This window comes from Aegilops tauschii, chromosome 3 (assembly GCF_002575655.3).
Source record: "Aegilops tauschii subsp. strangulata cultivar AL8/78 chromosome 3, Aet v6.0, whole genome shotgun sequence".
In the NCBI taxonomy this organism is placed as follows: domain Eukaryota; kingdom Viridiplantae; phylum Streptophyta; class Magnoliopsida; order Poales; family Poaceae; genus Aegilops; species Aegilops tauschii.
Window position 1 is genome coordinate 597,074,667 of NC_053037.3, and position 13,359 is coordinate 597,088,025.

The 13,359-nt window shown below is 46.6% G+C and overlaps 1 protein-coding gene across 1 annotated transcript; it reads left to right on the forward strand.

The window, feature by feature from the left end:
• Nucleotides 1-1,215: 1,215 nt before the first annotated feature.
• Nucleotides 1,216-2,310, forward strand: LOC109763075 (germin-like protein 1-3). Its single transcript, XM_020321939.2, has 2 exons — nt 1,216-1,439; nt 1,531-2,310. The coding sequence occupies exons 1-2, from the start codon at nt 1,304-1,306 to the stop codon at nt 2,070-2,072; spliced, it is 678 nt and encodes a 225-aa protein (XP_020177528.1). The 5' UTR covers nt 1,216-1,303; the 3' UTR covers nt 2,073-2,310.
• The last annotated feature ends 11,049 nt before the right edge of the window (nt 2,311-13,359 follow it).

Here is a 13,359-nt window from a genome sequence, read left to right on the forward strand (position 1 = left end):
ATTCAATGCATGTGTACCTAGCCAGGTAATGAATCAGGCCCAATTCAACTCTAGTCTGTTCTCACACGCTAGCCGATGGACCGATATTGCTTGCTCAGTGGTCACTGCAGTAGCTGGCACATCGGTACGTGATGCACGCAGTCACTACACCTTGTACGGTCGATATGGATGCAATGCAAGAGATCAAGCAAGCTGGCGAGAGTGCTGCTGCACGCACCGACGCGCGGCTGTTTCGTTACTCAATGCCCGTTTCTACTTTCACCAGCTAGTTTCCAGATCTCACGCCCAATTCTTTTCCTCCTTACACGTATCCGTTCAATTTAATATAATCTGACGTGCAAGCAAGCTGCTAGTCGCCGGAAAATGAACCATGTGCAAGTTGAACGCATCACAATTTAGTAACTATATCACAAATTCAAATAGCTAAAGATCAGTCGAGTGAATTTTGTTTTTGGATCGGTTGATTTTTTTATTTTTTTTGAGAAGGAAGAAGGAAGCACCGAGGGAGAGGAAGGAGACACCAAGGCCGCCCGCGCCGGGGAAGAAGCAACTCCACTATCTATCGTTAGGGCAGCGGGTGCAGGTTCACCGGAAAAGCAACCCCACTATCTATCGTTAGGGCAGCGGGTGCAGATTCACCGGAAAAGCAACCCCACTATCTATCGTTAGGGTGGTGGGTGCAGGTTTGCCGGGGATTTCTGGGTGATCGCCGGGTTTAGAGGGATGGCAGGGAGGGCGGAAAGACCGGCGGTGGGGGGAGGTTGAAGGGAGGGCGGTGCGCGGGGGAGGCCGGCGGTTAGGGCAGTGGTTCATGGGGCGATCGAGAGGAAGAAGGTGAACAGGAGATTGGACTGAAGGTTGAAGAAGCTAATCCAGCCATCTCGTCCAACGGCTTAAAACAATCTGAGCCAAAATATTTTTACAGGCGATTGTCATCTAGCGAAATCCTAACTATATACAGTACCAACTTTGATCTTTCCTCCCTCCTCCAGCTTAGACCCCTCTCTGACTACACGAGTGCACGGCACAAATTCTATGGTGCTTGACAATATGAGATCGCTATACAACCATACCTTCAAGCTGAAGTGTTAGAGCATGGATGCATCGTCCTCATAAAACCGCGTGCAATTAACTTCGTCACGTGTCTATGGATCAACTACCGATCGATCACATCCCCCTGCACTATAAATACATGCGCTGCATGCTTTGCCTTCTCATCCGGTCATCCTCAGCTACTTCACCACGGTGCTAACTACCTACCGCTGCACCAACCAACCCGTAGTCAATTAAGCAGCACTTGACCATGGCGCCCAAGCAGCTCCCCGCCGTCCTCCTTGCCGCATGCGCCACCCTCCTGGCCCTCGCCGCGCCATTGCTCGCCGGCGACCCCGACATGCTGCAGGACTTCTGCGTCGCCGATTACAAATCCCTCAACGGCCGTAAGTTGTGCCGTCTCTTCCATCCATTCTCTCGTTCGGACAAGTATAAATCATGCCAATAAAGAGGTAATGCATAAGTGTATGCTTGCAGCATTGCGTCTGAACGGGTTCCCGTGCAAGAGGCCGGAGAACGTGACGGCGGACGACTTCTTCTCCTCCGCGCTGGCACTCCCGGGCAACACCGGCAACCCGGTCGGCTCAGCCGTGACAGCGGCGAACGTGGAGAAGCTCCCGGGGCTCAACACGATGGGCGTCTCCATGTCCCGCGTGGACTACGCGCCCTGGGGCGTGAACCCGCCGCACACCCACCCACGCGCCACCGAGATCATCTATGTGCTTGAGGGCTCCCTCGACGTCGGCTTCGTCACCACCGCCGGCAAGCTCTTCGCCCGCACCGTCTGCAAGGGTGAGCTTTTCGTCTTCCCCCGCGGCCTCTTACACTACCAGAAGAACAACGGTGACGCGCCGGCCGTCGCCATATCGGCCTTCAACAGCCAGCTTCCGGGCACGCAGTCCCTCGCCCTAGCGTTGTTCGCAGCCTCACCACCGGTGCCCACGGATGTGTTGGCCAGGGCGCTCCAGATCGACGGCAGCCTGGTGGAGGCCATCAAGTCTAAGTTCCCGCCAATGTAACTAGCCATGCATGCATGATGTTTGTTGGGTCGGCTCTACGTGCGTACGTGCTGCTAATAATAATGAGGACCACGTAAAAGTGCAGTTTTAATTCATTTGCCTGACATCCTAAAAAAGATCATTTGCCTGAGAATATCTTTTGTGGCGGTGCATGTTTAGTGAATGGCCTCGTCGGTTGTACTGTTATAACTATTGCTTTTTCTTCATGAACTAATGGTGATTGATTTGTACGTGTCCATTATTGGTGAATGAATATACGTGATTGCTTGAATTGCCGTGATATTGTTAGCGATGAACAAGATATTGTCTATCTCCCTCTCTTTGCAGACCGATACCCAAGAATTTAGGTAGACTTGTGTTAGTAGAAAATCATAAATTATCACTAGTAGAAAACAGGGCTTTCGTTCGGGCCTAGCCAGGCCATTACTCCCGGTTCAGCCACGAACCGGGACCCATGGGTGCATTCGACCCGGTTCGTAAGCCCAGGGGGCCTGCCGGGGCCTCGTGGGCATTGGTCCCGGTTCATATGGACCCATCTGTCCTGGTTCTAGGCACGAACCGGGACCAATGGGCCTCGCTCCTGGCCCACATACATTGGTCCCGGTTCGTGGTTAGAACCGGGACAGAAGGTGGATCTTTAGTCCCGGTTTCAGCCACGAACCGGGACAAATGAGCTACCTATACATACCCCATCGCCACAGCAGAGCACTCCACAGTGCTCTGTTTTTTCTGGCCGGCGAGGGGAGGGCATTTGGTTGCTCTAGCTCACCTCCTATGCACATGAGGTGTTCGATGAAATGTCTGAGCCACACTAGTTAATCTTTCTCCTCACGAAACTCGACCTCCGAGCTCCATTTTCCCCGAGATTTGTCCAGGTTTAGCGGTCCGTCACGTCCCGTCACCGTCTTCACCGCCGTCGATCGCCCACCCCGATCTCGTCGCCGACACCACCGTAGTGAGCCTCTTGTTCTTATCTTCTTTCTGAAAGAAAAAAAATTCTTACTTTAGATAGATACTTGTCTAATTTTCTTACTTTTATTATTCCTTGTTATTATATAGTGCGATGGTTTTGGTATCCGCCCCCGTCGGCCCTCGTCCTGTCTATGATTAGGATGTGGTATATATTATCTTTTTATAACTGTTTTTATGACAATTATGCCGACCAACGTGACATATATTTTATTTATCTAGGAGGTGGTTGAACCGGAAATTTCAACTGACCCTATTGTCGAGAGGCTAAATTTAGTTGAACAAGAAAACAATTACTTGAAGGAAAAAATAAAAAAATTGAGGAGGAGAAGATGATATTGGAGTTGCATGTTGCGCATGTCGTCGGTGATCACAAGATCAAGATGGATGCAATACGGTTGAAGATTAGAAAGATTAAAAAATATGCCATTCATACCGAGGCTTGGTATCATTATGCAGTTGGATCAATTGTTACCTTGGTTGCGATTATGATCGCATTTCTTGTTGCATTGAAATGTTTTACATAATTTCAATGTATGGTTTAATTAGATGCTCTGGAGAGCTATATGTTGTTGAATGAGAACTATGTATGTACTTTGGTTTTAATGTGATGATGAATTTCTATTAATTTGGTCACTTCGATTTCAAGGTCTTACAGCTCAAAATAATTAGTAAATGCATGAAAAATAACAAATGAAGTCAGAAAGGGTTGAAAATTGATGATGTAGCTTTGAATGGTGCATTTTGAACACAGAAAAACTATGGAGTTCAAATAAGTTCAAAAAAATGAAATCCCCCTTATAACAGACGAGTTTCCGTATGAAACCCTGATACTTCGAAAGAGATTGTCCGTTTTGTACACGAAGTGCATCCAGTTTTTGCCGTAACCCTCTCTACTTTCTTGCACATGCTATGTGGGTGAAATGATGATACCATGCCAACTTTCAACCATTTCAGAGTTCATTTGAAATGCTTTTCAATTTCAGGGCCATATAGCTCAAAATAATCAGTAAATGCATGAAAAATAAATTCAGAAAGGGTTGAAAATTGATGATGTGGCTTTGAATGATGCATTTTGAACACATAAAAACTATGGACTTCGAAAGAGATTGTCCGTTTTGTACACGAAGTGCATCCAGTTTTTGCCGTAACCCTCTCTACTTTCTTGCACATGTTATGTGGGTGAAATGATGAATTATCAAAGTATTTTCTGTTCAAATCATTAAATGCAAAATGAATTTTCATAAACAACTTTTTTGTTACAAACTTTAATAGCGAAAAGAATTATTATAAAATAAAATAAATAAGTAATTAGAAACAAAATAATATAAACTATAATAAAATATATAAGTAGAAAGAAAATAAAATAAAATAAAATAAACTTTAATAACACAAATGAAATTTATGAAACTAAAATTATCAAAGTATTTTCTGTTCAAAACATTATAAGCAACCTCTACTAAAATTATATAAAATTGATGCAACTAAAATTATCAAAGTATTTTATTTTCAAAATCATTAAAAGCAAATAGAATTTTCATAAAGAACTTTTTTTGTTAGAAACTTTAATAGCAAAAAGAATTATCATAAAATAAAATAAATAAGTAATTAGAAACAAAATAAAATAAATAAGTAATTAGAAACAAAATAAAATAAAATAAATATGTATTTTGTTGTATGTAGAAACAAAACAAAAAAACCAAAAAAGAAAACAAAAAAACAGGGAAAAATTAAAAAAATTGCCACCTACTGGGCCACCACGGCCTGAATACGACTAGAAACCCATCAATGGGCCAGGATTCAGGCCCGCAGAAGGCCCAATAGGCCCATCTGGCATAGCAGTCACAATTAGGGCCGTAAGCCTGCAATGGAGAGGAGCTCGAGAGGGGTGCGTGTTGGAAATATGCCCTAGAGGCAATAATAAATGGTTATTATTATATTTCTGTGTTCATGATAATAGTCTATTATTCATGCTATAATTGTATTGTCCGGAAATCGTAATACATGTGTGAATACATAGACCACAACCTGTCCCTAGTAAGCCTCTAGTTGACTAGCTCGTTGATCAACAGATAGTCATGGTTTCCTGACTATGGACATAGGATGTCATTGATAACGGGATCACATCATTAGGAGAATGATGTGATGGACAAGACCCAACTTAAGCATAGCATAAAAGATCGTGTAGTTTCGTTTGCTAGAGCTTTTCCAATGTCAAGTATCTTTTCCTTAGACCATGAGATCGTGCAACTCCCGGATACCGTAGGAGTGCTTTGGGTGTGCCAAACGTCACAACGTAACTGGGTGACTATAAAGGTGCATTACGGGTATCTCCGAAAGTGTCTGTTGGGTTGGCACGGATCGAGACTGGGATTTGTCACTCCGTGTAAACGGAGAGGTATCTCTGGGCCCACTCGGTAATGCATCATCATAATGAGCTCAATGTGACTAAGGCGTTAGTCACGGGATCATGCATTGCGGTACGAGTAAAGAGACTTGCCGGTAACGAGATTGAACAAGGTATTGGGATACCGACGATCGAATCTCGGGCAAGTAACATACCGATTGACAAAGGGAATTGCATACGGATTGATTGAATCCTCGACACCGTGGTTCACCCGATGATATCATCGTGGAACATGTGGGAGCCAACATGGGTATCCAGATCCCGCTGTTGGTTATTGACCGGAGAGGCGTCTCGGTCATGTCTGCATGTCTCCCGAACCCGTAGGGTCTACACACTTAAGGTCCGGTGACGCTAGGGTTGTAGAGATATATGTATGCGGAAACCCGAAAGTTGTTCGGAGTCCCGGATGAGATCCCGGACGTCACGAGAGGTTCCGGAATGGTCCGGAGGTGAAGAATTATATATAGGAAGTCCAGTTTTGGCCATCGGGAAAGTTTCGGGGGTTATCGGTATTGTACCGGGACCACCGGAAGGGTCCCGGGGGTCCACCGGGTGGGGCCACCTGTCCCGGAGGGCCCCGTGGGCTGAAAGTGGAGGGGAACCAGCCCCTAATGGGCTGGGGCGCCACTTTGGGCCTCCCCCCCATGCGCCTAGGGTTGGGAACCCTAGGGGGGGAGTTTCCCCTTGCCTTGGGGGGCAAGGCAACCCCTTCCCCCCTTGGCCGCCGCCCCCCCCCTTGGAGATCCCATCTCCAAGGGCTGCGCACCCCCCTTGGGGGCCTATATAAAGGGGGGGAGGGAGGGCAGCATACTACAGCCTTTGGCGCCTCCCTCCTCCCCTGCAACACCTCTCTCTCTCGCGCAGAAGCTCGACGAAGCCCTGCCGGAGAGCCGCTACATCCACCACCACACCGTCGTGCTGTTGGATCTCCATCAACCTCTCCTTCCCCCTTGCTGGATCAAGAAAGGAGGAGACGTCGCTGCACCGTACGTGTGTTGAACGCGGAGGTGCCGTCCGTTCGGCACTCGGTCATCGGTGATTTGGATCACGGCGAGTACGACTCCGTCATCCACGTTCATTGGAACGCTTCCGCTCGCGATCTACAAGGGTATGTAGATCCACTCCTTTCCCCTCGTTGCTAGTAGACTCCATAGATGCATCTTGGTGAGCGTAGGAAAATTTTAAATTATGCTACGATTGCCAACAGTGGCATCATGAGCCAGGCCTATGCGTAGTTACTATGCACGAGTAGAACACAAAGAAGTTGTGGGCGTTGATGTTGCCAATTTTTCTTGCCGCTACTAGTCGTTTCTTGTTTCGGCGGCATTGTAGGATGAAGCGGCCCGGACCGACCTTACACGTACGCTTACGTGAGACAGGTTCCACCGACTGACATGCACTAGTTGCATAAGGTGGCTAGCGGGTGTCTGTCTCTCCTACTTTAGTCGGAACGGATTCGATGAAAAGGGTCCTTATGAAGGGTAAATAGAAATTGGCAAATCACGTTGTGGTCATACGTAGGTAAGAAATCGTTCTTGCTAGAAACCTACAAACCACGTAAAAACTTGCAACAACAATTAGAGGACGTCTAACTTGTTTTTGCAGCAAGTGATATATGTGATATGATATGGCCAGAAGATGTGATGAATGATATATGTGATGTATGAGATTGATCATATTCTTGTAATAGGAATCACGACTTGCATGTCGATGAGTATGACAACCGGCAGGAGCCATAGGAGTTGTCTTTATTATTTTGCATGACCTGCGTGTCATTGAATAACGCCATGTAATTTACTTTACTTTGTTGCTAAACGGTTAGCCATAGAAGTAGAAGTAATCGTTGGCGTGACAACTTCATGAAGACACAATGATGGAGATCATGATGATGGAGATCATGGTGTCATGCCGGTGACAAAGATGATCATGGTGCCCCGAAGATGGAGATCAAAGGAGCATGATGATATTGGCTATATCATGTCACTATTTGATTGCATGTGATGTTTATCATGTTTTTGCATCTTATTTGCTTAGTACGACGGTAGCAAGTAGGATGATCCCTTATAATAATTTCAAGAAGGTGTTCACCCTAACTGTGCACCGTTGCGAAGGTTCGTCGTTTCGAAGCACCACGTGATGATCGGGTGTGATAGATTCTTACGTTCGCATACAACGGGTGTTGACGAGCCTAGCATGTACAGACATGGCCTCGGAACACACGCAATACACTTAGGTTGACTTGACGAGCCTAGCATGTACAGACATGGCCTCGGAACACGGAGGACCGAAAGGTCGAGCATGAGTCGTATAGAAGATGCGATCAACATGGAGATGTTCACCGATCTTGACTAGTCCGTCTCACGTGATGATCGGACACGGCCTAGTTGAGTTCGGATCATGTTTCACTTAGATAACTAGAGGGATGTCTATCTGAGTGGGAGTTCATTAAATAATTTGATTATATGAACTTAATTATCATGAACTTAGTCTAAAAATCTTTACACTATGTATTGTAGATCAAATGGCCCACGTTGTCCTCAATTTCAACGCGTTCCTAGAGAAAACCAAGCTGAAAGATGATGGCAGCAACTATACGGACTGGGTCCGGAACCTGAGGCTCATCCTCATAGTTGCCAAGAAAGATTATGTCTTAGAAGCACCGCTAGGTGAAGCACCAATCCCTGAGAACCAAGACGTTATGAACGCTTGGCAGCAGCGTGCTGATGATTACTCCCTCGTTCAGTGCGGCATGCTTTACAGCTTAGAACCGGGTCTCCAAAAGCGTTTTGAGAAACATGGAGCATACGAGATGTTCGAGGAGCTGAAACTGGTTTTTCAAGCTCATGCCCGGGTCGAGAGATATGATGTCTCCGACAAGTTCTTCAGCTGTAAAATGGAGGAGAACAGTTCTGTTAGTGAGCACATACTCAGAATGTCTGGGTTGCACAACCGCTTGTCTCAGCTGGGAGTTAATCTCCCGGATGACGCGGTCATTGACAGAATCCTCCAGTCGCTTCCACCAAGCTACAAGAGCTTTGTGATGAACTACAATATGCAGGGGATGGAAAAGACCATTCCCGAGGTATATTCAATGCTGAAATCAGCGGAAGGGGAGATCAAAAAGGAACATCAAGTGTTGATGGTGAATAAAACCACTAAGTTCAAAAAGGGCAAGGGTAAGAAGAACTTCAAGAAGGACGGCAAGGGAGTTGCCGCGCCCGGTAAGCCAGTTACCGGGAAGAAGTCAAAGAATGGACCCAAGCCCGAGACTGAGTGCTTTTATTGCAAGGGAAGTGGTCACTGGAAGCGGAACTGCCCCAAATATTTAGCGGACAAGAAGAAGGCCGGCAACACCCAAGGTATATGTGATATACAAGTAATTGATGTGTACCTTACCAGTACTCGCAGTAGCTCCTGGGTATTTGATACCGGTGCGGTTGCTCATATTTGTAACTCAAATCAGGAACTACGGAATAAACGGAGACTGGCAAAAGACAAGGTGACGATGCGCGTCGGGAATGGTTCCAAGGTCGATGTGATCGCCGTCGGCACGCTACCTCTGCATCTACCCACGGGATTAGTTATAAACCTCAATAATTGTTATTTAGTGCCAGCTTTGAGCATGAACATTGTATCTGGATCTCGTTTAATTCGAGATGGCTACTCATTCAAATCTGAGAATAATGGTTGTTCTATTTATTTGAGAGATATGTTTTATGGTCATGCCCCGCTGGTCAATGGTTTATTCTTGATGAATCTCGAACGTGATGCTACACATGTTCATAGTGTGAATACCAAAAGATGTAAAGTTGATAACGATAGTCCCACATACTTGTGGCACTGCCGCCTTGGTCACATTGGTGTCAAGCGCATGAAGAAGCTCCATGCAGATGGACTTTTGGAGTCTCTTGATTACGAATCATTTGACACGTGCGAACCATGCCTCATGGGTAAGATGACCAAGACTCCGTTCTCCGGAACAATGGAGCGAGCGACCAACTTATTGGAAATCATACATACCGATGTGTGCGGTCCAATGAGCGTTGAGGCTCGCGGAGGATATCGTTATGTTCTCACTCTCACTGATGATTTAAGTAGATATGGGTATGTCTACCTAATGAAACACAAGTCTGAAACCTTTGAAAAGTTCAAGGAATTTCAGAGTGAAGTCGAGAATCAACGTGACAGGAAAATAAAATTCTTACGATCAGATCGTGGTGGAGAATATTTAAGTCACGAATTTGGTACACACTTAAGGAAATGTGGAATAGTTTCACAACTCACGCCGCCTGGAACACCTCAGAGAAATGGTGTGTCCGAACGTCGTAATCGCACTCTATTGGATATGGTGCGATCTATGATGTCTCTTACCGATTTACCGCTCTCATTTTGGGGTTATGCTTTAGAGACTGCCGCATTCACTTTAAATAGGGCACCGTCTAAATCCGTTGAGATGACACCGTATGAATTATGGTTTGGGAAGAAACCTAAGCTGTCGTTTCTAAAAGTTTGGGGATGCGATGCTTATGTCAAGAAACTTCAACCTGAAAAGCTCGAACCCAAATCGGAAAAATGCGTCTTCATAGGATACCCTAAGGAAACTATTGGGTACACCTTCTACCTCAGATCCGAAGGCAAGATCTTCGTTGCCAAGAACAGGTCCTTTCTAGAGAAGGAGTTTCTCTCGAAAGAATTGGGTGGGAGGAAAGTGGAACTTGATGAGGTGATAGTCACCCCTTCCGAGTCGGAAAATAGCGCAGCACGGGAAAATGTTCCTGTGGTGCCTACACCGACGGGGGAGGAAGTTAATGATGATGATCATGAAGCTTCGGATCAAGTTGCCACTGAACTTCGTAGGTCCACAAGGACACGTTCCGCACCAGAGTGGTACGGCAACCCTGTCCTGGAAATCATGTTGTTAGACAACGGTGAACCTTCGAACTATGAAGAAGCAATGGCGGGCCCGGATTCCGACAAATGGCTAGAAGCCATGAAATCCGAGATAGAATCCATGTATGAAAACAAAGTATGGACTTTGACTGACTTGCCCGATGAGCGGCGAGCCATAGAAAACAAATGGATCTTTAAGAAGAAGACGGACGCAGATGGTAATATGACCATCTACAAAGCTCGACTTGTCGCTAAGGGTTATCGACAAGTTCAAGTGGTTGACTACGATGAGACTTTCTCACCCGTAGCGAAGCTGAAGTCCGTCCGAATCATGTTAGCAATTGCCGCATACTATGATTATGAGATATGGCAGATGGACGTCAAAACGGCATTCCTTAACGGCTTCCTTAAGGAAGAGTTGTATATGATGTAGCCGGAAGGTTTTGTCGATCCTAAGAATGCTAACAAAGTATGCAAGCTCCAGCGCTCAATCTATGGGCTGGTGCAAGCATCTCGGAGTTGGAACATTCGCTTTGATGAGATGATCAAAGCGTTTGGGTTTACACAGACTTATGGAGAAGCCTGTGTTTACAAGAAAGTGAGTGGGAGCTCTGTAGCATTTCTCATATTATATGTGGATGACATACTATTGATGGGAAATGATATAGAATTCTTGGAAAGTATAAAGGCCTATTTGAATAAGTGTTTTTCAATGAAGGACCTTGGAGAAGCTGCTTATATATTAGGCATCAAGATCTATAGAGATAGATCAAGACGCCTCATTGGTCTTTCACAGAGTACATACCTTGACAAGATATTGAAGAAGTTCAGTATGGATCAGTCCAAGAAGGGGTTCTTGCCTGTATTGCAAGGTGTGCAATTGAGCACAGCTCAATGCCCGACCACGGCAGAAGATATAGAAGAGATGAGTGTCATCCCCTATGCCTCGGCCATAGGGTCCATTATGTATGCCATGCTGTGTACCAGACCTGATGTAAACCTTGCCGTAAGTTTGGTAGGAAGGTACCAAAGTAATCCCGGCAAGGAACACTGGACAGCGGTCAAGAATATCCTGAAGTACCTGAAAAGGACTAAGGATATGTTTCTCGTTTATGGAGGTGACGAAGAGCTCGTCGTAAAGGGTTACGTCGACGCTAGCTTCGACACAGATCTGGATGACTCGAAGTCACAGACCGGATACGTGTATATATTGAATAGAGGAGCAGTAAGCTGGTGCAGTTGCAAGCAAAGCGTCGTGGCGGGATCTACATGTGAAGCGGAGTACATGGCAGCCTCGGAGGCAGCACAGGAAGCAGTCTGGATGAAGGAGTTCATTACCGACCTAGGGGTGATTCCCAATGCGTCAGGCCCAATGACTCTCTTCTGTGACAACACTGGAGCTATTGCCCTTGCGAAGGAGCCCAGGTTTCACAGGAAGACCAGGCATATCAAGCGTCGCTTCAACTCCATTCGTGAAAGTGTTCAAAATGGAGACATAGATATTTGTAAAGTACACACGGACCTGAATGTAGCAGATCCGTTGACTAAACCTCTCCCTAGGGCAAAACATGATCAACACCAGGACGCAATGGGTGTTCGATTCATCACAATGTAACTAGATTATTAACTCTAGTGCAAGTGGGAGACTGTTGGAAATATGCCCTAGAGGCAATAATAAATGGTTATTATTATATTTCTGTGTTCATGATAATAGTCTATTATTCATGCTATAATTGTATTGTCCGGAAATCGTAATACATGTGTGAATACATAGACCACAACCTGTCCCTAGTAAGCCTCTAGTTGACTAGCTCGTTGATCAACAGATAGTCATGGTTTCCTGACTATGGACATAGGATGTCATTGATAACAGGATCACATCATTAGGAGAATGATGTGATGGACAAGACCCAACTTAAGCATAGCATAAAAGATCGTGTAGTTTCGTTTGCTAGAGCTTTTCCAATGTCAAGTATCTTTTCCTTAGACCATGAGATCGTGCAACTCCCGGATACCGTAGGAGTGCTTTGGGTGTGCCAAACGTCACAACGTAACTGGGTGACTATAAAGGTGCATTACGGGTATCTCCGAAAGTGTCTGTTGGGTTGGCACGGATCGAGACTGGGATTTGTCACTCCGTGTAAACGGAGAGGTATCTCTGGGCCCACTCGGTAATGCATCATCATAGTGAGCTCAATGTGACTAAGGCGTTAGTCACGGGATCATGCATTGCGGTACGAGTAAAGAGACTTGCCGGTAACGAGATTGAACAAGGTATTGGGATACCGACGATCGAATCTCGGGCAAGTAACATACCGATTGACAAAGGGAATTGCATACGGATTGATTGAATCCTCGACACCGTGGTTCACCCGATGATATCATCGTGGAACATGTGGGAGCCAACATGGGTATCCAGATCCCGCTGTTGGTTATTGACCGGAGAGGCGTCTCGGTCATGTCTGCATGTCTCCCGAACCCGTAGGGTCTACACACTTAAGGTCCGGTGACGCTAGGGTTGTAGAGATATATGTATGCGGAAACCCGAAAGTTGGTCGGAGTCCCGGATGAGACCCCGGACGTCACGAGAGGTTCCGGAATGGTCCGGAGGTGAAGAATTATATATAGGAAGTCCAGTTTTGGCCATCGGGAAAGTTTCGGGGGTTATCGGTATTGTACCGGGACCACCGGAAGGGTCCCGGGGGTCCACCGGGTGGGGCCACCTGTCCCGGAGGGCCCCGTGGGCTGAAAGTGGAGGGGAACCAGCCCCTAATGGGCTGGGGCGCCACTTTGGGCCTCCCCCCCATGCGCCTAGGGTTGGGAACCCTAGGGGGGGGGAGTTTCCCCTTGCCTTGGGGGGCAAGGCAACCCCTTCCCCCCTTGGCCGCCGCCCCCCCCTTGGAGATCCCATCTCCAAGGGCTGCGCACCCCCCTTGGGGGCCTATATAAAGGGGGGGGGGGAGGGAGGGCAGCATACTACAGCCTTTGGCGCCTCCCTCCTCCCCTGCAACACCTCTCTCT